This window comes from Agelaius tricolor, unplaced genomic scaffold (genome assembly GCF_023055355.1).
Source record: "Agelaius tricolor isolate 1412-34295 unplaced genomic scaffold, bAgeTri1.0.p SCAF_35, whole genome shotgun sequence".
Classification (NCBI taxonomy): Eukaryota; Metazoa; Chordata; class Aves; order Passeriformes; family Icteridae; genus Agelaius; species Agelaius tricolor.
In genome coordinates, this window is record NW_027269295.1 from 602,825 (window position 1) to 627,718 (window position 24,894).

At 62.7% G+C, this 24,894-nt stretch overlaps 1 protein-coding gene across 8 annotated transcripts; it reads right to left on the bottom strand.

Moving 5' to 3' along the window:
* Positions 1–646: 646 nt before the first annotated feature.
* Positions 647–24,894, bottom strand: PIK3R6 (phosphoinositide-3-kinase regulatory subunit 6). Of its 8 annotated transcripts, none has more exons than XM_071452903.1 (20): positions 24,729–24,894; positions 16,681–16,758; positions 14,961–15,044; positions 14,331–14,449; positions 13,768–13,965; positions 13,335–13,467; positions 12,397–12,466; positions 11,849–12,032; positions 11,012–11,153; positions 10,637–10,723; positions 9,593–10,013; positions 8,978–9,074; positions 8,206–8,322; positions 7,483–7,584; positions 5,908–5,998; positions 5,228–5,298; positions 4,761–4,851; positions 4,299–4,369; positions 2,715–2,827; positions 647–2,112 (listed from the first exon to the last, which is right to left on the bottom strand). In XM_071452903.1, exons 2-20 carry the CDS (start codon positions 16,691–16,693, stop codon positions 1,956–1,958), a joined length of 2,361 nt encoding a protein of 786 aa, XP_071309004.1. In that variant the 5' UTR covers positions 16,694–16,758; positions 24,729–24,894; the 3' UTR covers positions 647–1,955. The 8 variants fall into 8 exon arrangements, with proteins under 8 accessions (XP_071309004.1, XP_071309003.1, XP_071308997.1 ...); XM_071452902.1 differs by lacking the exon at positions 24,729–24,894 and adding an exon at positions 21,181–21,320 and having other exon boundaries at positions 13,897–13,965; positions 14,331–14,422; XM_071452896.1 differs by lacking the exon at positions 24,729–24,894 and adding an exon at positions 21,181–21,320 and having other exon boundaries at positions 14,331–14,422.

Below are 24,894 nucleotides of genomic sequence, written 5' to 3' on the forward strand. Positions count from 1 at the left end.
CGAGACCGGCACGGGAATGGCCCGGGACCGGAACAGGAATGGCCCGGGACCAGAATGGGACGGGAATGGCCCGGGATCGACACCGGAATGGCCCGGGACCAGAATGGGACGGGAATGGCCCGGGATCGACACCGGAATGGCCCGAGACCGGCAGGGGAATGGTCCGAGACCGGAACGGACCGGCACGGGAATGGCCTGGCACCGGCGTGGAAACGGTCTGGGACCAACACCAGAATGGCCCGAGACCAGAACGGCCCAGGACCAGCATAGGAATGGCCCGGGAGCGGCACGGGCCGGGAGCGGCACGAGAATGGCCTGGGATCGGCATGGGAACAGTCCGGAACCGCGGCCGCCGCGCTCATCTGGCCCCAGCGCCCCGCACAGGCCGGGGAGCGGCGGCCGCGGTTCCGCTGGGCTCGGAGGGGACGGCCCGGGGCCCGCCCTCCTCCCGGCCCGCCGGGGCGCGGGGGACACGGACGGGAGCCCCAGGGAACGGGACTGCGGGTGGAATAGCCCCGGTGAGGGATGCTCCTCTCTGGACAATCTGTTCGGGGCTCACTGCACAGGGAAGAACCGAGCCTCAGTTCAGGTGGAGCTCCTGAGCATCCCAGCCACGTGCAAACACACAACAACCACCAAGGGCAGCTTCAGCTTGGCTTTGTCACCATTTCTTTCCATCGGCACTAAAAGGACTGCACCCTCCGGTACAAGTCATCCATGACACCTATACAAATAATTTATCATCCATCTACATAGTTTACAGCTGTACAGAACAAACTCTGCACTCCAGCCCACACCCCAGCCCAGCTCCAAGCCTTTTGGCTTTCTGAGCCTTTTCTTTGTGTGTGCAAACCCCACAGGGAAGCCCTGAAGAGGCAGAGGGGTGCAGAGGGGTCCCCCTTAAGGCCCACACGATCCCAAAACCAGCAGCTGCTCATGCAGGGGTTTCCTGAGGTGCCTGAGAGCTCCTGCTGCTCCCCAGCTTCCTTCAGGGGCACAATGTTTGCTGCCCCAGGCTGGCACAGGGGAGCACCAACAGCGTTTGGCTGGTGAGGTGAAAACCTGAGCCCTGCTGGGCTGTGAGACACCTCCAAAAGGAACATTGCTGCTGCCAGCTGCCCTGGGCTCCCCGGGTGGCAGTGCCACCTCCACGGACCTGCCTTGTTCTTCCTGAATGGAGAGCTCAAAGCTTTTCCCTGGCCTGGGCAAAAGGCAAAAGCTCAGTCCTGGAGCATGGCTGTGCCCTTGGCAGGGGCTGTCAGCAACTGTCACACTGTCCAGGGCAGGGCTGTGCCCTTGGCAGGGGCTGTCAGCAATTGTCACACTGTCACACTGTCACACTGTCACACTGTCACAGAGCAGGGCTGTGCCCTTGGCAGGGGCATGGGGCCATTGTCACACTGTCACACTGTCACACTGTCACACTGTCACAGGGCAGGGCTGTGCCCTTGGCAGGGGCATGGGCCCATTGTCACACTGTCACACTGTCACACTGTCACACTGTCACAGGGCAGGGCTGGGCCCTTGGCAGAGGCATGGGGCCATTGTCACACTGTCACACTGTCACACTGTCACACTGTCACACTGTCACAGGGCAGGGCTGTGCCCTTGGCAGGGGCATGGGGCCATTGTCACACTGTCACACTGTCACACTGTCACACTGTCACAGGGCAGGGCTGTGCCCTTGGCAGGGGCATGGGCCCATTGTCACACTGTCACACTGTCACAGGGCAGGGCTGGGCCCTTGGCAGAGGCATGGGGCCATTGTCACACTGTCACACTGTCACACTGTCACACTGTCACAGGGCAGGGCTGTGCCCTCTGAGCCCATCCTCCTCTGCTGTCCCCACCATTGCCATGTAAAGTCCCCACTGGTGGCTTTCAGAGAGTTTTCTCTCCCCGCGTGCTCTGTGCTGGCCCCAGGTCGTAGCTCCCAGCACCTTTTCCCATCTCCTTCACGGGATGACTCCTGCGAAAGTGTTGATGGGCAGCAGCAGAGACTTGGGCAGGTATTTCACCAGCCCCACGTCTTCTGTTTCCTCGGGGCTGCATTTCGTGGTCCTCGTCTTCTGCAGGCAGTAGCTGGGCTCGAGGCAGGGAGACACCTCCAGGCTGGAAGGGCACAGAGCACATTTCCTGTGGCACGTTCCGATGTGAGCTCTGAGCAAAGCCCAGCTCTCCCCCTGCCAGCCACAGCTGCAATTGTGCTTTCTGCAGCTGGGTCTGACCACAGAGATCAGCTGCTGGGTGTCAGTGTTTGACAGAACCCCGAGCTCCTGAGCCCAGTGAGACTCAGGAATTCACAGTTTGTGTTGGCTGGACCTTGAACCCTCAGCATATCCCCCGGCCCTGCAGCTCCCCGGGCACACCGGCCCCGGCCATGCCCACAGGGCTGGGTGCTCTCCCCACCTGCCCCTGCTGGACAGCCCGGGCAGGGATGCAGTCAGGGCAGAGAGCATCAGCACCCTGATGCCTTCATAGCTCAGGAGATCTAACTCTGCTTGCCCCTGGAGGTGCCTGCTTTTCTCCTGCCTCAAGGACAGCGCCTTTTGTGTAAAGAACAATCTTATTCCCCACACCATCTCCAAAACACAAATGTAGGGGAGCCTTCGTGTCCCTGCTGTCCCTGCAGAAGGAGTGGGGGTTTGTCAGGGATGGGGATCGGGGCTCCCTGGCAGGGGGGAGGCAGGGGATGTGCAGAGCAGGATTCTCACCCGATCACGTCCCTGTAGGTTCTCCTGCTGTCCTTGTCCAGCCGCACTGTGAAGGGTCTCTGCTCTGCGCTCCTGACCTTGATGCTGCGAGTTCTGAACCTGTGTGCCACAGCCTGCGTGGGGAGAGCAAGGAGGGCCTGTGAGGGCGTCCCTCCCCTGCCTGGGCTGTGTGCTGGGTGGGACAGAAAATGACATTGCTCTGGATTTCCTCTTTAACCTCAGATGTGACACAAAGAGAATCCTTTCTCTGTATTCAGAACCTGGCACTGACCAGCAGGGATGAGAGTGACCAGCAGGGATGAGAGTGACCAGCAGGGAGGGCAGTGACCAGCAGGGATCAGAGTGACCAGCAGGGATCAGAGTGACCAGCAGGGAGGGCAGTGACCAGCAGGGATGGCACTGACCAGCAGGGATGGCACTGACCAGCAGGGATCAGAGTGACCAGCAGGGATGGCACTGACCAGCAGGGATGGCACTGACCAGCAGGGATCAGAGTGACCAGCATGGATCAGAGTGACCAGCAGGGATGGCACTGACCAGCATGGATCAGAGTGACCAGCAGGGATGGCACTGACCAGCAGGGATCAGAGTGACCAGCAGGGATCAGAGTGACCAGCAGGGATGGCAGTGACCAGCAGGGATGAGAGTGACCAGCAGGGATCAGAGTGACCAGCAGGGATCAGAGTGACCAGCATGGATCAGAGTGACCAGCAGGGATGGCACTGACCAGCAGGGATGAGAGTGACCAGCAGGGATGAGAGTGACCAGCAGGGAGGGCAGTGACCAGCAGGGATCAGAGTGACCAGCAGGGATCAGAGTGACCAGCAGGGAGGGCAGTGACCAGCAGGGATGGCACTGACCAGCAGGGATGGCACTGACCAGCAGGGATCAGAGTGACCAGCAGGGATGGCACTGACCAGCAGGGATGGCACTGACCAGCAGGGATCAGAGTGACCAGCATGGATCAGAGTGACCAGCATGGATCAGAGTGACCAGCAGGGATCAGAGTGACCAGCAGGGATGGCACTGACCAGCATGGATCAGAGTGACCAGCAGGGATGGCACTGACCAGCAGGGATCAGAGTGACCAGCAGGGATCAGAGTGACCAGCAGGGATGGCAGTGACCAGCAGGGATGAGAGTGACCAGCAGGGATCAGAGTGACCAGCAGGGATCAGAGTGACCAGCAGGGATGGCACTGACCAGCAGGGATGGCACTGACCAGCAGGGATCAGAGTGACCAGCAGGGATCAGAGTGACCAGCAGGGATGGCACTGACCAGCAGGGATGGCACTGACCAGCAGGGATCAGAGTGACCAGCAGGGATGGCACTGACCAGCAGGGATCAGAGTGACCAGCAGAGATCAGAGTGACCAGCAGGGATCAGAGTGACCAGCAGGGATGAGAGTGACCAGCAGGGATCAGAGTGACCAGCAGTGAGGGATCTGGGGCTTTGGCTCAAACATCCAGACTTTTCCACAGAAAATAATTACAGGGTGGCCCCAAATCCCCCTCCTCCCCACAGGGTTGCCCCTTTCCCTGCTGTTGAGGGGATTTTGGCCCTGAGGATCCCACGGGTACTCACTGAGAATGAGCGTCCTGCCAAGTTGCTGGTCCTGATGATTTCAGTGATGGTCACAGTGAGGCAGCCCGGGCCTGGGACAGAAGCAGAGGTTGGGCTGGGGCCATGGCACAGCCTCAGCTCAGCTCTGGGGACCCTGCCCCACATTTGGGTGCACTATGGACACACAGGGCTCCAGCAGGCTCCAAGGGCACAGGAATTGTGTGGGATCGTGCCCAGGGTGGAAAGCTCACAGGCTGTGCTATGGGGCAGCTGGAAGAGGACGGCTGGAGCAGAGGGAAGATGCTGGAGTCCTGTCTGAGCCTCAGGCACGTCATCCCTGAGCAAACCCCAACCAGACGGTGGGGACACCGATATTCCTGTCACTGGTCCCACCCCCAGAGCCCAGACACAGCTGGCACCAAGGGCCGTGGGCAGATCCACTGCTCTGAGCACCAGGAACCCCAGGAAGCAGGAAGAACCCACCTGCAGCCTCCTCAGCAGGGATGGCTTTCATCAGCAGGCCCGAGGAGCGCAGGGACAGCGCCAGCTCCTTCTGCCGCTCGCTGAGCACAACCTGCGGGAAGGGGAGAGTGCTGGCAGTGCCCTGGCAGTGCCCTGGCAATCGATGCCCTGGCAGTGCCCTGGAAATACCCTGGCAGTGCCCTGGCAATCAATGCCCTGGCAGTGTCCTGGAAATACTCTGGCAGTGCCCTGGCAGTGTCCTGGCAATCAATGCCCTGGCAGTGCCCTGACAATGCCCTGGCAGTGCCCTGGCAGTGCCCTGGCAGGGCTGGGCACAGCTTGTCACAAGCACAGGGGAGCTAACAGGTTGAGCACAGCCCCTGTCCTTGCCTGGACAGCAATTCCAGAGGGAAGAGGGAGGTCAATGCCCTTTTAGGGGATCTGTGCCCTGCTGGAGCAGAGACTGGGGGTGCAGGAGCCCCACTCACCCTCCTGTAGGTCACTGTGAGGTCCATGCCAGGCCCATCCAGGGTGCTTTTCCTCTTGGTCGTGCTCAGCTCTGCCAGGAGGGAACCAGGTGGGGTTGAATCTCCCTCCTCCCACCTGTCTGTGCTCAGCAGAGAGGGATCCCCCCAGGGCTGAGCCCCCCAGTGTCCCACCATGGCCTCCTGTCACGCTTTGTCCCTTCTGTCCCTCTCTTGGCAGCTGGGGCCCTGTGCCAGTGGGACAGACCCACTGCAGGCTCTGTGCCAGCCTCAGTGACAAATGTCCCCTGGATGGGCACCAGAGTGCACTGACAGAGGATCTGGGTGGCACTGCTGGAGCAGCCTCCAAGCGCTCCTGCTCCAGCCCTGGCAGCTCGAGGAGCTGGATTTCTACCAGGAAACATCTGGCTGTGAGGCTCAGCTTGTTTCCTCCACTACCTCAGGGCTCAGGTTCAGCTCCCGAGTGTCCTGGAGCCGACCACAGGCTCAGACTGCAAACCCTGGCTGGGCCAGGAGCCAGCAGGGCCCACATCAGCCTGGTCTCCTGGGACAGCAGGGACGGGGAGGTGGTCAGGGAGGTCTGGCCAGGAACAAGGAGTGCTGCCCATGGCCTGGAGCTCTGCAGGCTGAGGGGGCACCTGGGCATGGCAGGAGCCCTGTCCGGGCTGCTGGGACACACACACCTCTGGGAGAGGGGCTGTCCTGCACCTGCGTCAGCAGCTCCGTCAGGAACACGTCCTCAGCTGGGTCCTGGGCTGGGTCCTGGAACAGCACCTGGAAGAGAGGGACAGCCCTGGGAGGGACAGCCCTAAGAGTCACAGCCCTGAGAGAAACAGCCCTGAGAGACACAGCCCTGGGAGGAACAGCCCTGAGAGGATCAGCTCTGGGAGACACAGCTCTGAGAGACACAGCCCTGGGAGACACAGCCCTGAGAGACACAGCCCTGGGAGGAACAGCCCTGAGAGGAACAGCCCTGAGAGTCACAGCCCTGAGAGGAACAGCCCTGAGAGGAACAGCCCTGAGAGTCACAGCCCTGAGAGGAACAGCCCTGAGAGTCACAGCCCTGAGAGGAACAGCCCTGAGAGGAACAGCACCTGGAAGAGAGGGACAGCCCTGAGATTCACAGCCCTGGGAGACACAGCTCTGAGAGGAACAGCCCTGAGAGACACAGCCCTGACAGGAACGGCACTGAGAGACACAGCCCTGACAGGAACAGCCCTGAGAGACACAGCCCTGTGAGACACAGCCCTGGGAGACACAGCCCTGACAGGAACAGCCCTGACAGGAACAGCCCTGATGGGAACAGCCCTGAGGATCTCCTCCGTCACCCCGAGGTGTCACACGAGGTTTGTGCCCTGGACAGCCTCTCCAGAGCAGCCCCGGGGGCTGGGGGCTGGCCATGGCACGCAGGGTTCCTGTGGGCCGGGGGAGCTGCCCTGGCTCCGTTTCCTGAGCTCCAGGAGGGTGGGAGCCTTGCCAGAACGCGGGGACCTGGCCAGCCCGGCCACGGGCACTGTCCCCGGCCACTGGATGTCACTGTGCCCTCGGAGATGAGTCACTCCCATTCTCCCGGCCAGGCTGAGCTGCTGCTGAGCTTCAGGGGACGCTGTTCCTCTCTGACCCAACCGCAATGGGCAGCTCACCCCAGCCCTGGGGATTATTTCCTTTTCACGGGCCTGAATTGGGCAGGATGTGCAGAGCAGGTCCTGGAGATCCTGTCCCAGCCACTCTGCAATAGGTGCCACAGTGGCTGTGAGCAGATTAAAAAGAGCTCTGTGCATCAGCCTGAGCTTTGGAGGGGCTGCCAGAGGAGCAGGGAGGGAAGGGTTAATGTTGTATGCCCGAATTTAGCCCTTCTTTGCTCTCCTATCGAATGCCAGCCCTGGCTGTGATAGCGCCCCAGAGCAAAGCTGGCAGGAAATCCAGCAAAGGGCGCTGCAGGAAGCCCTGCAAAGCCCCTGCAGGGACAGGGGGTTCTGGTACCTGCCCAGCAGAGCCCTGCTCGCTCCCAGCACCCAGAGCAGCAGGAACAGGGCTCCTGAGCACCCTGAGCCCGGCAGGGCAGGACACCCCCGACCCTGACGGGGATTTCAAGGCTCCCTGTGCTGGGCTGGGATCCCCAAATAGCCCTGCCAGGGGCACTGGCTCAGCTGAGCTCCAGGATCATGGGCTGGGATCTGCTGGGAGCCCCCTCTGGCTCTGCCCAGCTCTGCCCGCCCCTGCAGGGCTGTGCCAGCTGTGCCAGCTGTGCCACCCACCTTGACAGAGTGCACCTGGAAGCAGACGGGCTGCGTGCCCATGCGGGCATAGTAGGCGATGACGTCGGTGAGGAACAGGTCGGTCACCAGGGCCCTGCTGGGCTGGGGGACAAACCACAGGCTGGCTCAGCCCCTGCCTCTTCTCAGAAACCCTGTCACGAGGCCTCACACCTTCCTGGGCACCGAGGGAGGGATGAGCTGTCCTCTGGCCTCGCCACTCACAGGGAGCAGGAGCTGAGCCCCCCTCGCAGCCCTTTCTGTGTGGGCAGGCAGTGGTGGCTCAAAGTGCCAGGAAATGACAGCTGGGGGGATTTCAGCACAAGTTTTCTTTCTTGAAATCTGCCATTTCCTGTCCCCTGGTCAAAAAACCCCACCACAGCAAATGGCTTTTGTGGGCTGGGGCAGTGTCAGACACGGACACCTCCTGGGGAGGGTTGGCAGGGGAAATCTCTGTCTTGGCTGGAGAGCCCTGCAGGGCCTGGGGAGGGTTTGGAGGGGAAATGTCTGGGGCTGGAGAGCCCTGCAGAGCCTGGGAAGGGTTTGGAGGGAAATCTCTGCCTGGGATAGAGAGCCCTGCAGGGCTTGGGGAGAGTTTGGAGGGAAATCTCAGCCTGGGAAGGGTTTGGAGGGAAATCTCTGCCTGGGATGGAGAGCCCTGCAGGGCACAGAGCCCTCCCCAGGGGCTGCAGGTGTTTTTGGGACATGGGAAGGTTTTCCTCCTACCATGGTGGCCAGCTTGGGGATCATGTGGCACAGGGTGTTGATGTTGCTCTCGTACCAGGGGTCAGCCCTGCCCAGGTACCCGGCCACCTCGCACAGCTCCTCGGGGCCAGCGTGCTCCTGCAGGGAAATGCAGCTCACAGCCACAGCCGGGGAATATTTGCTTTGCCTGGGCTTGTATTGAGCAAAACGTGAGGAGAAAACCCTGGAGAGCCCCTCCCAGCCAATTCCAGCCCTAAATCCAACTCCTCTGGGACTTGGCCCACACTTGGCTCACACTCAGAGATGGCTCTCCCCATTCCCCGGACTGGCAGGAATTCCCGTTCCCCTGCTCTCCCCATCCCCCGGACTGGCAGGAATTCCTGATCCCATCCCCTGGACAGACAGGAATTCCGGATCCCATCCCCCAGACAGACAGGAATTCCCGATCCCATGCCCCAGACAGACAGGAATTCCCGATCCCATCCCCCAGACCGGCAGGAATTCCCGATCCCATGCCCCAGACAGACAGGAATTCCCGATCCCATCCCCCAGACAGACAGAAATTCCCGATCCCATCCCCCAGACAGACAGGAATTCCCGATCCCATCCCCCGGACAGACAGAAATTCCCGATCCCATGCCCCAGACCAGCAGGAATTCCCGATCCCATCCCCCAGACAGACAGGAATTCCCGATCCCATCCCCCAGACAGACAGGAATTCCCGATCCCATGCCCCAGACCGGCAGGAATTCCCGATCCCCAGCTCTCCCCATCTCCCACCCCCGGCACTCACAGCAGCCGAGGGCTGGGGCTGTGCCGGCACCACGGGGATGTGGTAGAACTGCAGGTCCAGCCTGGGCGTCAGGAACACTCGGCGGGCCTCCCGCTTCCTGAAACGCGAGCGGAGACGTCCCGAGGGCAGGGGCAGAGGGCAGGGCAGTGCCAGGACACGGCCTCTGCTCTGCCACCTGCCCCCCTCGCTGCCTCCTTTCCCGGGATGTGCCCTGGGCTCCCAAATCAAGCAAGGGGAGGTGATGGGGAGGAGTTTTTGTCAGGTCCTGGTGTCCCTGTGCACTCAGCTCTGCTCCCAGGCTGCCCACACTGTCATCCACCCCACCCGGGGGAACCAGCTGGGAAACAGCTTCTTTGTGGGATTTTTCCACTGTCTCGTTTGTTGTTCGTTTAACCAAGCCCCCGGACAGAGGGGAGGACAGGCTGTGTGCATCACTCGGGCCATGAGAGCCGCCGGGGACAGTCGGGTGCGTTTGGGAGCCGAGCACGGGATCCGAGCCCGCCCCCAGCCCCAGCCCCAGCCCCAGCCCCAGCTGGATTTCTACCAGGAAAACATCCGGCTGCTCCCACAGCCCCGCTGTGCTCCGTCCCCCCGAGCCCGGCCGGCCGCAGGTACCTGAGCGAGTGGAAGGCTTGTGCCAGGCGGCCCAGGATGCGATCGTCCCCCAGCAGCACCACGCGGGCGCTGTGCAGCCTCTGCAGCGGGGCCGGGGGCTCGGGGGCCATCCCCGCCCTCCCGAGGGCCTTCCCGGGGGCCTTCCCGCCGCCAGCCTGCAGCAGGGCCACGCTGTCCAGCGGCGACGGCTTCTTCTTGATGCCGCCCTTCCTGTGCAGCCGGGAGCGCTCGCAGGGCTCCTCCGGCGCGGGCAGGTCCCGCTCGATGCCGCTGTCCGTGGACAGCACCGAGAAGCGGCTCTGGCCGCAGCAGCCGCAGCCCGGCAGCGAGTCCGGCATCTCCATGGGCTCCAGCTCCTGCCCCAGGCCCTCGGGCTCGCAGCTCTGCGACAGCGGCCGCAGGAACAGCACCAGCTCCTTCCCTGCGGGCACGGAGCGCCTGAGCGGGGACAGGGACACCGCCTGCTCCTGCCCCAGCTGCCTTCCCCCTGGGGAGCCCTGAGCTGAGAGCAGGAACAGCCCCAGCTCCTTCCCTGAGAGCCTGAGCGGGGACAGGGGCACAGAGGGGCTCAGCCCGGTCCTGCCCCAGCTGCTCTCCCCTCAGGGAACCCGCAGAGCTGAGGGCTCCGAGGGCAGCCAGTCCTCAGCCCCAGTGCCCACCGAGAGAGCTTGGTGCTGCTCCAGCCCCAGAACCTCAGAGTGGTTCGGGTTGGGGGGGACCTTGAGGATCATCCTCATTCCCAACCCTGCCATGGCAGGGACACCTTCCACCAGAGCAGGCTGCTCACAGCTCCACCCAGCCTGGCCTTGGGCACTGCCAGGGGCACCCACAGGTGCTCTGGGCACGTCCTGCTGCAGCCCCAGCTCCTTCCCCCTCCTCCTCACCAGGAAGGAGGCCTGGGGCAGTCAGCGCCCATCTCCATGAGCTTGGCCCTGGGACAGTGGTGCCCAAACTCCCTGCCCAAGGGTCAGGGCTCAGTGACCCCTCTGGGACAGGACCCCCAGGCTCAGACCCCCCCAGCGCCCCCAGCCCTGGGGCACTCACAGAGCTGCTCATCTTCTGTCCACAGGTGGAAGCTGATGTTGGGGCTGGGCAGAGGGGTGCCCTGCAGCCCTTCCTGGGGAGCATTCCCTGGGAAAACAAGGGCGCTTGGAGCGTTTCCCCACACAGGAGCACGAGCCCCAGCACTGAGCGCTGGCTGGGGCAGCCCTGGGGCTCTCCCTGCCCAGAGCTCCTGGGTGAGGCCAGATGTGAGGCTGTGCAGCCCCTGCTCTCACAAACCGAGCCATGCCCAGGTGTCTGCAGCACTGCTGGGAGGGAGAAATGGAAGGGGGGAACTGGGCCAAGGGCAGGAGTGACACAGGGACACAGGAGGATACCAGGGCTCCCTGTGCCATGGGAATGCCTGCCTGGGCTCACCTTTGGGCGAGGAGCCCAGGAGGCTGTGGTAGATCCTCTCCAGCTGCACCGTGCGCTGGCCCCGGTCCGAGCCCCCCTCGCTGCCCTCCACGGCCGCCACCACCTGCTGGAACCAGTGCTCCACATCCCCCGGGGGCAGGGCCTGCGGGACAGGGGCTGTGAGCGCCTGGAAACGGGGAATGATCCACGGCCAGGGCAGCGGGAGGGGCAGGGACAGCAAATGGGTCCTGCAGAAAGGGATTCCTGCAGGGAGAGCAAATGGGTCCTGCAGAAAGGGATTCCCAGGGGACACCAATGTCCTCCTGTCCCCAGCAGACGCTGGCTGTGCTGGCTGCTCACAGCTCCTTTGGGGGCAGCTTGGCAGCTGAAGGGCACCTGGGGCATCCCCGGCAGTGCTGGCACTTGGGGTGACCCTCGGGCCATGGGGACAGCAGGCACATGAGGGTGGCCTTGGAGTGGGGATTGCCGGGAGCCCCTGCCAAGTGACTGAGGCAGACATTTGTGCCACTGCAGCCCCACAGCTCCTTCCAGGAGGGTTTGGAGAAAACTGGCTGAAACCTTTCCCCTGAGAGGTTCCTGCAGTGCCCAGCGGCTCCCAGAGGAGCTGACAAGAGGCTCTGTCCCAGCTTTGCTGGGCAAAACCAGCACTGAGACCGAAGGTTCCCCCTCTGGCTCTGCTGTTTTCCATCCGAAGGGTGTCTGAGCTCAGCCCAGCCCAGCTCTGGGGCCGCAGCACTGGGGAGCTGGGGGGGTTTCTCCACTTCCCAAAGCACCTTTTGCTCCTCCAGGCTGTGCAGAGCGGGAGCAGGGGGAGCAGGGGAGGAGCTGCTGCAGTACCTGGAGGCGGGCCCTGAGGCCGGCGGTGTCGCAGGTGTCCCCCAGGGCCGCCTGCAGGGCGTGGGTGACCACGCAGCTCATGCAGCCCCGCGGGCTCTGGGACACCTGGGCAGCCTGGGTGTCCATGGCCAGAGCCCTGCAGATGGCTTCGGGCAGCAGCTCGGGGTCAGCGAAGATGAAAATCCTGCGAGGGAAAGGGGGAGATGCAGCCTCACACCAGAGCCCCCGGGGCTGGCAGGAGCAGCTCCCGTCTCACTTTTTCCATTGTTGCTGTTCCCCTTCTCCACCCTGTGTGCCCCGCGAGGGCAGCTCCCTGCCTCCCAAAATAATTGGGACACACCAGAATGTGCCCTCCCCGTGCAATCCCGGTGAGGTACTGGGTGTCACCCCGTGGTGTCCCCAAGGCCACGAGGCTCAGCCCCAGGCTGTCTGCTCCTACCAAGAGTGCTGGGAAAGGACGGGTTTCCCTGAGAGACCCCAAAATGACAGTGAAATGACAGTAAAATGACAGTAAAATGACAGTACAGCCCCTCCGGGGCAGCACTCACCTGTCCTGGCAGGGGAAGGCGGCGCTGGGCAGGCTCTGCTCGGAGATGACCGTCCTCTGGTACAGGGTCCCTGCCAAGGACAAACACGGCCGGTAGGAGCAGCACAGCCCTCGGGGCAGCCAGCCCGGGCTGCTCCCGGCTCTGCAGCCTGAGGAGGCTCTGCCAAGGCGGGGAACACCCGCTGAGCTCAGCTTAAACAGCCAAGAGCTGGGCCAGAGCTAAAAACAGCCCAGGACAAAGATAGCCCGGGCTCCAGAAAAAGAAACCCCCGTCTGTTCCGGGTGATTTCCTGTGTTTCCCTTCCTTTGTTTGGGGCATTAGGAGCAGGCAGGAGGGAGAGCTCTGTCCCCAGGGCCACGTGGGGATGGTGTCTGGGGACATCTGAGGAGCTCCAGGGGTCTCTGGGTCAGGAGAGAGGCCCTGCCCTGCCCTGCCCTGCCCAAGGCTGGGGCTCCATCCCTGGCCTGGCTCAGGGACAATGCCCTGGGACCCCCGTGCTGCCCCAGGGGAGCCCTGCTGGAGATGCCCTCTGTGCACCCTGAGCCACCCCTGCCCCCAAGCTCAGGGACACAGAGGGGACACTCAGGGGTCCCCCTTGGAGCCAAAGCAGCGCTGGGGAGCAGAGCTTGGGCTGCTGGGGAGGGCTGAGGCTCCCCAGAATGGCACCAAAATTCCCCAGCAGGATTCCCCTGCTTCCCTCCCCATCACAGGGTGTCTGCACCTCGCTCTGCTCTAAAGGATTGTTTGAAAGGCTCCTGTTACAGAAAACTGGAACTGGAGGAACTTCAATGAGAACAGAGAAAAAGAACACGGAGCAAAAAGAAATCAGGTGTCCTTGGGCTTGCTTCCTGCACGGGGCTGTTCCCTGCAGCCCCTCTGACACCTCAGTGCCCACGGCGCTGCCTTAGAGCTGATCAGCTCCTGCCAGCCCCCCTTACCTGGGGCTGCCCTCTCCAGCTGCAGCCTGCTGGCATAGTCCAGCCCGATGGTGCAGAAGGGCTTGGGCAGGGTCAGCAGCCTCTTGCAGAAGTCATAAACCCTGGCACAGAGCTCGTCAGGGATGCAGGGAGCCTGCAGGGGCACAGGGAGGTGACAGGGAGGTGACAGGCAGTGACCCCTGAATCTGCCCCAACACAGCCCCCAGGCTGGGAGGGCACCAAATTCACTGCACTGAATTCACTCTGATTTAAATGTAGAACATGGTGCAGAATCAGGCCCTGCAGGGGTTTGGGAGCCTCCAGGAATGCCCACTGGAGCCTGGGCACGCCTTTGCTTTGCCAGGCACTGAAAGGCCCCCAGCAAAGGGCTCAGGTGGCAGGAGCTGGCACTCCGTGTGCCACAGGGACATGGGAGATGCCCATCTGAGCCCACCTGGGGCTGTCCCGGGGCTCTGCTGCCTCTGAGCGGCTGCTCCAGGTTCTGAGTGGCTCCGGTGGCCTCTCCTGTGCGCTGATGTCCCCCGGGTGCTGCCCCGGCCGCCGTGCCCCGGTGCTGCCTCACCTGGATCAAGGTGTACATCAGCGTGTGCAGCAGGGGGATGATGTAGTGCCGCAGGTCCCCTCGCTCTGCCTGTGGGAGCAGAGGCAGGGCAGGCACAGTCAGCCCCTGGCAGGACCCTGCGCTGGGCAGAGCAGCCCCAGAGCCCCCAGCGGGGGCCAGGCTCCCTGGGTGCCACTGTCCCCTCCCTGGGTGGCACTGTCCCCTCCCTTTGTGGCACTGTCCCCTCTCTGGGTGGCACTGTCCCCTCCCGGGGGTGGCACTGTCCCCTCCCTGGGTGGCACTGTCCCCTCCCAGGGTGGCACTGTCCTCTCCCGGGGGTGGCACTGTCCCCTCCCAGGGTGGCACTGTCCCCTCCCTGGGTGGCACTGTCCCCTCCCTGGGTGGCACTGTCCCCTGCCTGGGTTGCACTGTCCCCTTCCAGGGGTGGCACTCACCCTCTCCAGCTCCTTCACCAGGATGCTGACCAGGACACAGCTGGTTCTGGGGTTCTGGTCCATTCTCTTGTGCAGGGTCCAGCGCAGCATTCCTGAGGAGGGACAGCAGGGGTGGGACTCTGCAGGGGTGACAGTGACCCAGGGTGACAATGCTGGGGCTGCACAGGGTGTCACACAGGGTGACAATGCTGGGGCTGCACAGGGTGTCACACAGGGTGACACAGGGTGACAATGCTGGGGCTGTGCAGGGGTGACAATCACACAGGATGACAAGGCTGGGGCTGTGTAGGGGTGACAGTCACACAGGGTGACAATGCTGGGGCTGTGCAGGGGTGTCACACAGGGTGACACAGGGTGACAGACGCTGCTGGGGCACGGGTGCAGCTGGTGAAGGATCTGTCCCCTCCCGCAGAGGGCTCGGCAGGGCGGATGAGCGGAGTCAGTCCCCAGGCCCCCGCGGGCAGCGGGAGGAGCGGGGCCGGGGCGGGCGGGGCCGGGGCAGGAGGGGCCGGGGCAGGAGGGGCCGGGGCGGGCGGTGCCCGGGCAGGAGGGGCCGGGGCGGGCGGTGCCCGGGCAGGAGGGGCCGGGGCAGGCGGTGCCCGCGGTGCCCGGGCAGGGGCAGTCGCTCACCTCGGTCGCTCTGGCAGGAGGGGTGGTGCCCGTCCAGCTCCCGCAGCAGCGCCCGCACCCGCCGCAGGATGTCCGACTCCAGCTCTGCAGGGGACAGCGACACCTGAGCTTCTCCTGGCAGCCTGCTCCTCTTTACAGGTTTGCAGAGGATAAAAAGCTGAGCTTTCTCTTCATTATATCCCCTTAAAGATGGTATCACTGCCTCGTACATGTGGCTAATGAAATAACTGACTTCTTCATCCCTTTTTGTGAGCAAGCACAGGCCCAGCCTGCAGCTCCCAGCTAGGCTGGCTGTGCTAAACTTGATACCCCAAATGCCTACAGGCTCTATGTTAGATCCCTCAGCTGTGTCTCTAAGCAAAGAGAGCTAAACATTTGGCTGAAATCTCAGTTTTGGCTCACAGATAAGTGTGAACTGTTCAGAAATTCCCCTTTGGATCCAGGTTCTGCTGCCTTTCCCGCACAGGTGCCTCTGGGAATGGCTTTGGAGCTGCGGTAGGGAACAGCCCCAGGCTCAGGGCCAGCAGTGCTGCCCTGCTGAGGGTCTGTGTGTGCACAGGGAGCCCCATCCCTGCCGCAGCACCAAAACCTCCTCAGGACACGGCCTTTGTCTCCTTTAGGAGGTGTCATTGGAGAAACGTCTCAGAAACTCCTCTTTCCTCACCCTTGGTTTCCCCTCAGGGATTTTGGGAAGCTCCTGATGTCCCTCTCCCATTTATTGGGAATTCTGCCTCAAAGGGCTGTTTGAAATGTGCTGCTCTTTTCCTTTGTGTGTGTTTGTAACTGCCAGGGGAGGCTTTTCCTGAGCACCGCTCTCAGTCCTGGCCTCTCCTCCTCATCAAAGCAGCCCCAGCGCTGAGGGTCCCTCACAGGGCAGAGCAAAGAGCTTGACCCAGCACAAACAAGAGGCACTTTGATCTAAAAACAGCAAAAAATAAACCCAGCAACAAAGAGCAGCGGCTTGGAAATGGAATAAAACCTTTCAGCATTGACATCCTGACCCTGGGAGACCAACAGCACCTCTGAAACAGCGTGAAAATGAAACGTGGGGGAAATGGACTGAAATACACACACACAAAATAAGAGTAAAATATACTACTATAAAATTTTAAAAAATACTACTATAAAATGAAAAATAATAAAAATTAATAAAAATAATAAAATATACTACTATAACATATACTACTATAAAATAAAAAGTAATAATAAAATCTACTACTATAAAATAAGAAGTAATAATAAAATCTACTACTGTAAAATAAAAAATAATAATAATAATAAAATACAGTACTATGAAATAAAAAATAATAAAATATACTAACATAAAATAAAAAATACTACTATAAAATAAAAAGTAATAATAAAATCTACTTCTATAAAATTAAAAAGAATAATAATAATAAAATATAGTACTATGAAATAAAAAAAATAATAAAATATACTACCATAAAATAAAAAATACTACTATAAAATAAAAATAATTTAAAAAAATAAAATACACTACTATAAAATAAACTGCTTTAAAACTCAAATGTTTTGCCAGCTGTGAGTGCCCCAGACCCAGCAAAGCTTTTGGCTGCCTCTGCACTGCTCTGTGCCCATTTCCCACCTTCCAGCAGCACCTGGCAGCGCCTTGGGCAGCGCCCAGGTGTTCGAACAGAGGGCGGGGGGTGTAAGGGGTGGGTGAGGGGGAATTGCCCCGGGGCTCAGCATCACCCACCTGAGCTGTCCATGGCCGGGCCGGGCTGCAGCTCCTGGGGCACCAGCGCGGGGCTGCTCACGGCGCTGGGGCATGGCCCTGCAGGGAAGGGAACAGGCGGGCTCAGGGTGAGCGGGGGGAGCACGAAGGCTCCGGGACTCCCTGGGACCCCCTGGGACCCCCTGGGATCCCCTGGGACCAGGACAGAGCCCGGGGGAGCACGGGCGGTGTTTGGGGCAGAATCCCCAGCTCGGAGCTGCCGCCGCTGCCAGTCCCGGGGCTGGAGCTGCTGCTGGGTGAGCTCGGAGCCCCCCGGAGCTCGGAGAACCCCGAAGCTTGGGAGACCCCCGGAGTTCGCACACCGCCAGAGCTCGCACACCCCTGGAGCCCGGACACCCCGGAGCTGTGAGACCTTGGAGCTGTGAGACCCCGGAGCTGTGAGACCCCGGGGCTCGGACACCCCAGAGCTGTGAGACCTTGGAGCTGTGAGACCCCCAGAGCTGTGAGACCCCGGGGCTCGGACACCCCCGGAGCTGTGAGACCCCAGAGCTTTGAGACCCCCAGAGCTGTGAGACCCCGGAGCTCGGACACCCCCGGAGCTCGTCAGACCCCCGGAGCTGGGAGATCCCTAGAGCTCGGAGCCCCCCGAAGCTCGGCGCTCCCCGAAGTTCGGCGCTCCCCGGAGCTCGGAGCCCCCCGGAGCCCGGACACCCCCGGAGCTCGGAGCCCCCCGAAGCTCGGCGCTCCCCGGAGCTGGGAGATCCCTGGAGCTGTCAGACCCCCAGGGCTCGGAGCCCCCCGGAGCTGGGAGCCCCCCGGAGCCCCCCGGAGCCCGGCCACCCCCTCGCTGCCCCGGCTGCTCTCGGCGCTCGCTGCCGGAGGAAGCAGCCGCTCGCGGAGTGCGGCCGAAGGTGTCGGTGGCTCCCCACATCCGCATCCTCCCGGCGCTGCGGGGGCGGGCGCTGCCGGCCTCCCACAGCTTCCAAATTTAGCAAAGGGCAACGTGAGCCCGAGAAACTCCGCTTCCCGCTTCTCCTGCCTGCTCCAAAGGGCTCCCTTGGCTCCCTGGCAGCAGAGAGCCGCTGAGGCTGAGGCACAGGGCACGGCTTGCTCCCAGTGCTCGGGTCTCCCGGGAAAATCCAACATAAAGAGACAGAACAGGTCCCCAGCAGGCTCAGGACAGTCACGATGCCCAGGGGGACAGGCAGGAGTCGTGGGAGAGGGGGATGAGAGGACAGGCACAGGAAGAGGCTCTGAGGAGCACTGGGGTCAGGCAGGGTCCTGCCAGCTCCAGCCACTGCTTCCCCCTGGCCAGGAGCAGCACAGGAACCCAAAGGAGCAGAACTTCCCCTTTTCATGGGGATGTTCCTGACCAGCACAGGAACCCAAATGAGCAGAAATTCCCCCTTTTCCCTGGGAATGTTTCTGAGCAGCACAGGAACACAAATGAGCAGAAATTCCCCCTTTTCCCTGGGAATGTTTCTGAGCAGCACAGGAACCCAAATGAGCAGAAATTCCCCCTTTTTCATGGGGATGTTCCCAACCAGCACAGGAACCCAGAGGAGCAGAAATTCCCCTTTTCCCTGGGAATGTTTCTGAGCAGCACAGGAACCCAGAGGAGCAGAAATTCCCCCTTTTTCATGGGGATGTTCCCAACCAGCACAGGAACCCAGAGGAGCAGAAATTCCCCTTTTCCCTGGGAATGTTTCTGAGCAGCACAGGAACCCAAATGAACAGAAATTCCCCCTTTTCCCTGGATGTTCTCTGCCTGCTGTGCTCCCCAGGGTGGGGGCACAGCCCCTCAGCCCTGCTGTGCCCATCCCAGGCCCAGCAGGGCAGCAGGGATGATGCCAGCCCACAGGAATGGTGCTGGGCACCAGAGCCCCGCTGCAGGCAGCCCCTCTGTGTGCCAAACCCTCCTGAGAGGATCCCTGACCCCAGCAACAGGAGCTGCCCCCATTTCTGGGGATGGACCCTGCTCCGGTCCCAGCCCCTGCTGGACTCAGCCCCTTTCCCTGGAGCCCCTCCGTGCTCCAGGAAGGCTGGGAAGGTTCCCTGGCCCACCCCAGGAGGGCTCTGTGCCCTCTGTGCCCCTCATCCCTGCAGCAGGCACGAGGCACAGCTCATCCCATCCCTGGGTGTTTTGCTGTCTGCCAGCTCAGCAAGAGCAGAGCCTTCTCTGCATTCATCCCACTTCTTTGCAGAGCTGCAAATCTCTGCTTCCTCCCTGCAATTCCTAAAATACCCGTGGCATCAGCTGGATTTTATTCCCTTTGCAGGGAAAAAAATGAAAAAGGACGGGCAAGAAGAGTCGTCACAATTCTCCCTTCAGGTTTCAATAATTCTGAGATTCATAGGACAAAAATCCAAAATGACACCAAAACTGCCTTCCCCAAGAGTTTGGGGCAGTTTTGGGGAACACGTGGCTCTGTTCTTAAAAATGCAGGACTTGGCAGTGAAAGTGCAGCTCTCCCTGGACCCTGGCAGATAAATTCACGGGTTAAAGGGAATTGCAGGGTTAAAGGGAACCCTCCTGCTCCAAACTGCAGGAGACAGCAGAGCGGGACCTGGCTGAGCACGGGGTGCTGAGCACCCCCCAAAGCCTCCTCAGCCCCTCCTCTGCAGGGCAGCAGCCGGGGGGCCAAGGTCAGAGCTGTTTGTACCAGTGCCCCATCCCAGCCCCGCTAATCCCAGGGGAGGCTCTGTCCCACTCTGGGATCCTCCAGCCTCTGCTCCTCTCCATCCTCCCCCTGCTCATCCCTCTGAAGCTCCTTCCTCCTAAGCAGGGATCCCCAGCTCGGGTCCAGGTGTGCACAAGGAAATTGTCACCTCCCTCCAGGGTTGTCCCTTCCCTAATCCTTACAGGCAGGGGGGAACACTGAGGACGCCACCCTGAATGCTGGGGACACCACCCTGAATGCTGGGGACATCATCTCAAGCACTGGGGACACCACCCTGAATGCTGGGGACACCATCTCGAGCACTGGGGACATCACCCCCCCAGTGCTGGGGACATCACCCTGAATGCTGGGGACATCATCCCGAGTGTTTGGGACACCACCCCCAGTGCTGGGGACACCCCTCCCCAGTTCCCTCTCCCTTCTCTTGGGCAGATCACGAGCACCAAAGGCGCTGTCACCAGCTGGGTTCCACAGCTCAAACATCGCCCTGGTGCCCTTTGGGTGTGTCGGGGGGGTCCTGGGCAGCAGCAGGGACAGCCAGCAGGTCACTGTCCCTGCGGGGCCATCGGTCCCCGCACAGAGCCCAGGCCGGGCTGCTCCGTGTCCTCCAGGGAGGAGGATCCACACCCACCCAGCCCTGGGCTCATCCTGCAGGAGAGCACAGCCCCGACCCCACAGAGGGACATCTCCAGCCATGGCAGGGGCTGGAGCTCAGCCCTGGAGAGCCCTCGGGGTGGGACTGGAATCCCCCTGAGGGATGGGGACGTGCCCATGCAGGGCCGTCACTGCAGCCCCATCGCGGGGACTCGGGCTGCCCCCGGAGGTGTGGGGCTGGCTCCCCAAACCCCTCCTGCTCTGTGCCACCGCCTATGAGCACTCGGAAATCACTGAACGCCAACCACCCCCGGCCAGGTGAAACACAGAAATAGAGAGGCACAGAAATAGCTGAAGAGAGGCAGAAATAGCCACGGAAGAAAACCCAGCCCCAAACCCTCGGGTGGTGAGAGCTGGGCTGGCAGTAACGAGGCTCCCCGGGAAGCTCCAGCATGTCCGGGATCCTCTCCCTGCTCCCGGCACACCCCAAATGCCACACCTGGAGCCGGGCTGGTCCCTGTCCCGCTGCCCGGGGCCAGCGCAGCCCCAGCAGGACGCGGAGCACATCCCCGAGCTCTCTCCCGTTCTGTTTATCCGCTCCCAAGGCTCCTCCCCACGCCTCCTGCAGCCCGTGTTCGGTTACAAACTCACCGCCCGGGCACGCCGAGCTTTCACCCCGGGGCTGTTTGTGAGCTCCGGGGCAGGGACAGAGAAAGCCGCGCCTCGCACGGGCACAGAGCGGCTCTGCCACCCCACCTCAGCCCCTTCTGAGCCCACCTCAGCCCCTTCTGAGCCCGGCTCAGCCCCCTCCCGGCCCAGCTCAGCTCCCTCCCGGCCCAGCTCAGCCCCCTCCCGGCCCAGCTCAGCCCCTCCCAGCCCAGCTCATCCCCCTCCCAGCCCAGCTCATCCCCCTCCCAGCTCAGCCCCTTTGAGCCCAGCTCAGCCCCTCCCGGCCCAGCTCAGCCCCTTTGAGCCCAGCTCAGCCCCCTCCCGGCCCAGCTCATCCCCCTCCCAGCTCAGCCCCTCCCGGCCCAGCTCAGCCCCTTTGAGCCCAGCTCAGCCCCCTCCCGGCCCAGCTCAGCCTCCTCCCGGCCCAGCTCAGCCCCTTTGAGCCCAGCTCATCCCCCTCCCGGCCCAGCTCATCCCCCTCCCAGCTCAGCCCCTTTGAGCCCAGCTCAGCCTCCTCCCGGCCCAGCTCAGCCCTGCGCCCCGCCCCGGCCCCAGCGAGGGGGGATCACGCCGGTACCATCGGCAGCGGGAGCGGCTCTGCCCCAGCCCGGGGGGATCGCACCGGTTCCATCGGCAGCGGCTCCAGCGCCGGCGCGTCCTGCGGGAGCCGCGGGCAGCGCTCAGCCCGACCGGACGGACCCACATGGGCTCGGTGGCGTCACGGCACGGCAGCTGGCCTGGGGACAGCCCCGGCCCGCCCCCCGTGCCGCCCTCCCGCGCTCCTGCGGCGAGGCTGGGGCGCTGAGAGCGGCAGCAGAGCCGGGCACGGCCCCCGGTACCCGCCCAGGCCGGGCTGACTGCGGGAGCCGGCACGGCTGGAGCGGGGTGGGATGGGATGGGATGGGATGGGATGGGATGGGATGGGATGGGATGGGATGGGATGGGATGGGATGGGATGGGAGCAGGAGGGGATGTGGCAGCTGAAGGGCCGTGTCCCCCAAGCCGTGCTGGGAATCTGACATTGCATCCTCTGGACTGCCCCAAACTGCAGCTGGCAGCTCCTGAACGCTGAGAAACGGCTCCTGCATCATCCCTGGTCCCTTAATCCCCTATACCCCTTGTCCCTTAACCCCTTACATTCCTCACACCCCTCACACTCTCAGCCCTGGAGCTGCAGGGGACCCGGGCAGAGGCTGATGCTGTGTCCCGTTTGTCCCCTCCTCTCAAAGCCTGTCTGTCTGTCCGTGCAGCCGAGCCCCAGCCCAGCTGCACAGCCAGTAGGAGAGCAGGACAAGGCAGCTCTCCCTCCTCCAGTCCCCTGGCTCTGCAGGCAGCAGCAGCTCCAGGCTCCCCTGGCCAAGGATAAACAGCCAGGGCAGGGGCTGCTCCTCTCCCTTCCCTCAGCTGCTCCCAGTTCAAACAAGAACTGGGCAAAACTTTGGCTACGAGACCCAAACCCCACAGAAAGATGCCCTGGCCCCTTCCTGGCCCCTTTGGGCTCTCTGCTGGAGTGGACAGAGCTGCAGGAGAGCTGGCAGTGCCACACTGGGGCACTGGGGCCCAGCCTGAGCCCCTCGTGCTCTCATTTCCAGATTTAACTGCAGCCCTGGCAGGGCTCTGCTCCCACCGGCTTGGAGATGGAGGCAGATGCTCTCCCTGGGGCTCTCACTGCCAAGGAAGAGAATCTGGAGCCCAGACTCAGCTTTCCAGCATCTCCTTGAGGCTCCATTTGCCTGCTGGCTGCTGGGGGAAGGCTCGGCCCTGCCAGGGGGGTCCTGCCCGTGCAGGGGGGAGCACGCCCGGCCCCCGGGGCCAGTTCAGGGGTGAAACGCCTTCACTGGCCCTGCAGCGAGCGCCCATCAGCTCTGCAGAGCCCCCAGCCTTTGCTGCAGCTGTGGAAGTCCAGCAGCTTCCTGGACACCACCGACTGTTTGGAGACTTCCTTGCCAACGTCACATTTCATTCTTCCTAAGGAAAGGAAAGAGTTTTCCGGAAACAGCAGCTTTTTAGATTTAGCATCTCTTTCCATCCCCGGAGTCCACTTTGGAAAAACAATCACAGGGAAAAAATAGGTGTGATCTGAGAGCCACTGCCAGGACTGTGCTCACAAACAGCCCAGGCAAGCACCTGAGGGGGAATAAGAGCAGGGAGGGCTCAGGGTACCCAAGGTGGCCCAGCTGGGAGGGGCTGTGGGTGGCACAGCTGGTCCCTGCCTCCCTCCAGAGCCATTCCCTCCCTTGGACAGGACTGTCACCAGCACTGGGACACATCTCTGTGCCGTGCCCCAGGGCCCGGCTCCGTGCAGGGTCACAGCACTGCCCTCTCCATTGCCCAGCCCCTGCTGGCAGCTGCCCTCAGGTGACCACGGTGGGGGTGACCTGGGGAGGGCACGGAGGAACCACCTGGGGTGGCAGGAGGAGGGTGGCCAGAGTGACCCCTCAGGCTGTGTGTGGCACCCAGCCCCGTGTGCCCGGCCCGGGGGGCTCTCTTGGCACCCTGGGGAGCACAGACCCTGAGCATCTCCCTGCTTGCAGAGCTCCCGAGGGAGGGAGCAGCATCCCGAGCAGGTGAATGGTGATGGGGAGCTGGCTCTGAGCAGCCCGGGGACGCCGAGGGGAGCACTCAGGGCAGGAGCACAAAGCCCTGCGTCCTGCAGTTGGCTCCCGTGAGTTTGTTCGCAGCTCGGCCCGAGCCTGCAGATTTTTGCTTCCTTTCTGCACGGGGCCGCGCTCTCTGCTCGTTATCGCCGCTGCCATCGCTCTTTATTGCCCTGTCACCGCTGCTCGGCCCCAGGGGACAGCCGAGGCGCCGGGCCAAGGCCAGGGCAGCCACGGGACTGCGCACGCAGCCAGTGCCAGCATGGGCATCAGCCCGGCCGTGCCAGCACCGCCGGTACAGCCCCCGGGCACGGGCAGCGGGCACAGGAGCCCGGGGGTGGCACTGCGCGGGTGACTGTCCCTGGCTGCAGAACACAACAAAGCTGAGCAGCGCGGGCTGGCACCGCAGCAGCCCCGGCATGGGGCGGAGCTCACACACTCACTGACACACTGACACACTGACACATTCAGTGACACACTGACACACTCAGTGACACACTGACACACTGACACACTGACACACTGACACACTGACACACTCAGTGACACACTGACACACTGACACACTGACACACTGACACACTCAGTGACACACTGATACACTTATGCACACACACACTCACCCAGCCGGGCCGTGCGGGGCTGTCCCGGGGCCGGAGCAGCGGCCCCAAACCAAACTCGCCCGGTGCCCGCTCCGGGCCAGGGGCAGCAAAGACCCCGCGCTCCTGGCCGGGACAGGCTCCAGGGCCAGCCCGTGGCCGGCAGGATGCAGGGCAGCTGGCACTCCTGTTCCTCCAGCAGCACCGCCCTCATCTCCCGCAGCACCGCGGCTCCCTCCCCTCGTCCTTCCCGAGGAAAGGAATGGCTCTGCCCCAGCCTTGCCCTCCAGGCTCTGTCAGCCCTGGCATCCAGCGCTGGTGCCAGTCCCCAAACACCCAGCACTGGTGCCAGTCCCAAACACCACCCAGCACTGGTGCCAGTCCCAAACACCCAGCACTGGTGCCAGTCCCAAACACCCAGCCCTGGTGCCAGTCCCCAAACACCCAGCACTGGTGCCAGTCCCAAACACCCAGCACTGGTGCCAGTCCCCAAACACCCAGCACTGGTGCCAGTCCCCAGACACCCAGCGCTGGTGCCAGTCCCAAACACCCAGCGCTGGTGCCAGTCCCCAAACACCCAGCGCTGGTGCCAGTCCCCAAACACCCAGTGGTGCTGCCAGTCCCCAGACACCCAGCGCTGGTGCCAGTCCCAAACACCCAGCGCTGGTGCCAGTCCCCAAACACCCAGCGCTGGTGCCAGTCCCCAAACACCAGGTGGTGCTGCCAGTCCCCAAACACCCAGTGGTGCTGCCAGTCCCCAAACACCCCGCACTGGTGCCAGTCCCCAAACACCCCGCACTGGTGCCAGTCCCCAGACAAAGCCCTCGGCAGTGCCAGAGCAGCCCCGAGCGCAGCGGGGCATGGCGGAGGCTGAGCCACAGCGTTCCCCACGGCCGGAGCCGGGGCACCGCGCCCTCCGGGGCTCTTACCTTCCTCAGGCCGGGCTCGGGGGGCGCAGGGAGCCGCAGTCCCCCCTCGGGCTGGCGCGGGGGGCACAGCGGGGTCCCGCGGGGGACACCGGGCAGGGGGCGCGGGTGGCGGCGGAGCCCCGGCGGCTCCCGGGCTCGGCAGCCGCTTCAAAGCGTGGGGGGCAGA

What these genes read in the sequence shown, in the direction of transcription:
- PIK3R6 (XM_071452903.1), bottom strand. An exon ending in CCCTGCTGAGGAGGCTGCAG is followed by an intron (nt 4,370 to 4,760) that starts GTGGGTTCTTCC and finishes CTTCTGTCCCAG; the next exon opens with GCCCGGGCTGCCTCACTGTG. An exon ending in ACCTACAGGGACGTGATCGG is followed by an intron (nt 2,113 to 2,714) that starts GTGAGAATCCTG and finishes GTGCCCTTCCAG; the next exon opens with CCTGGAGGTGTCTCCCTGCC.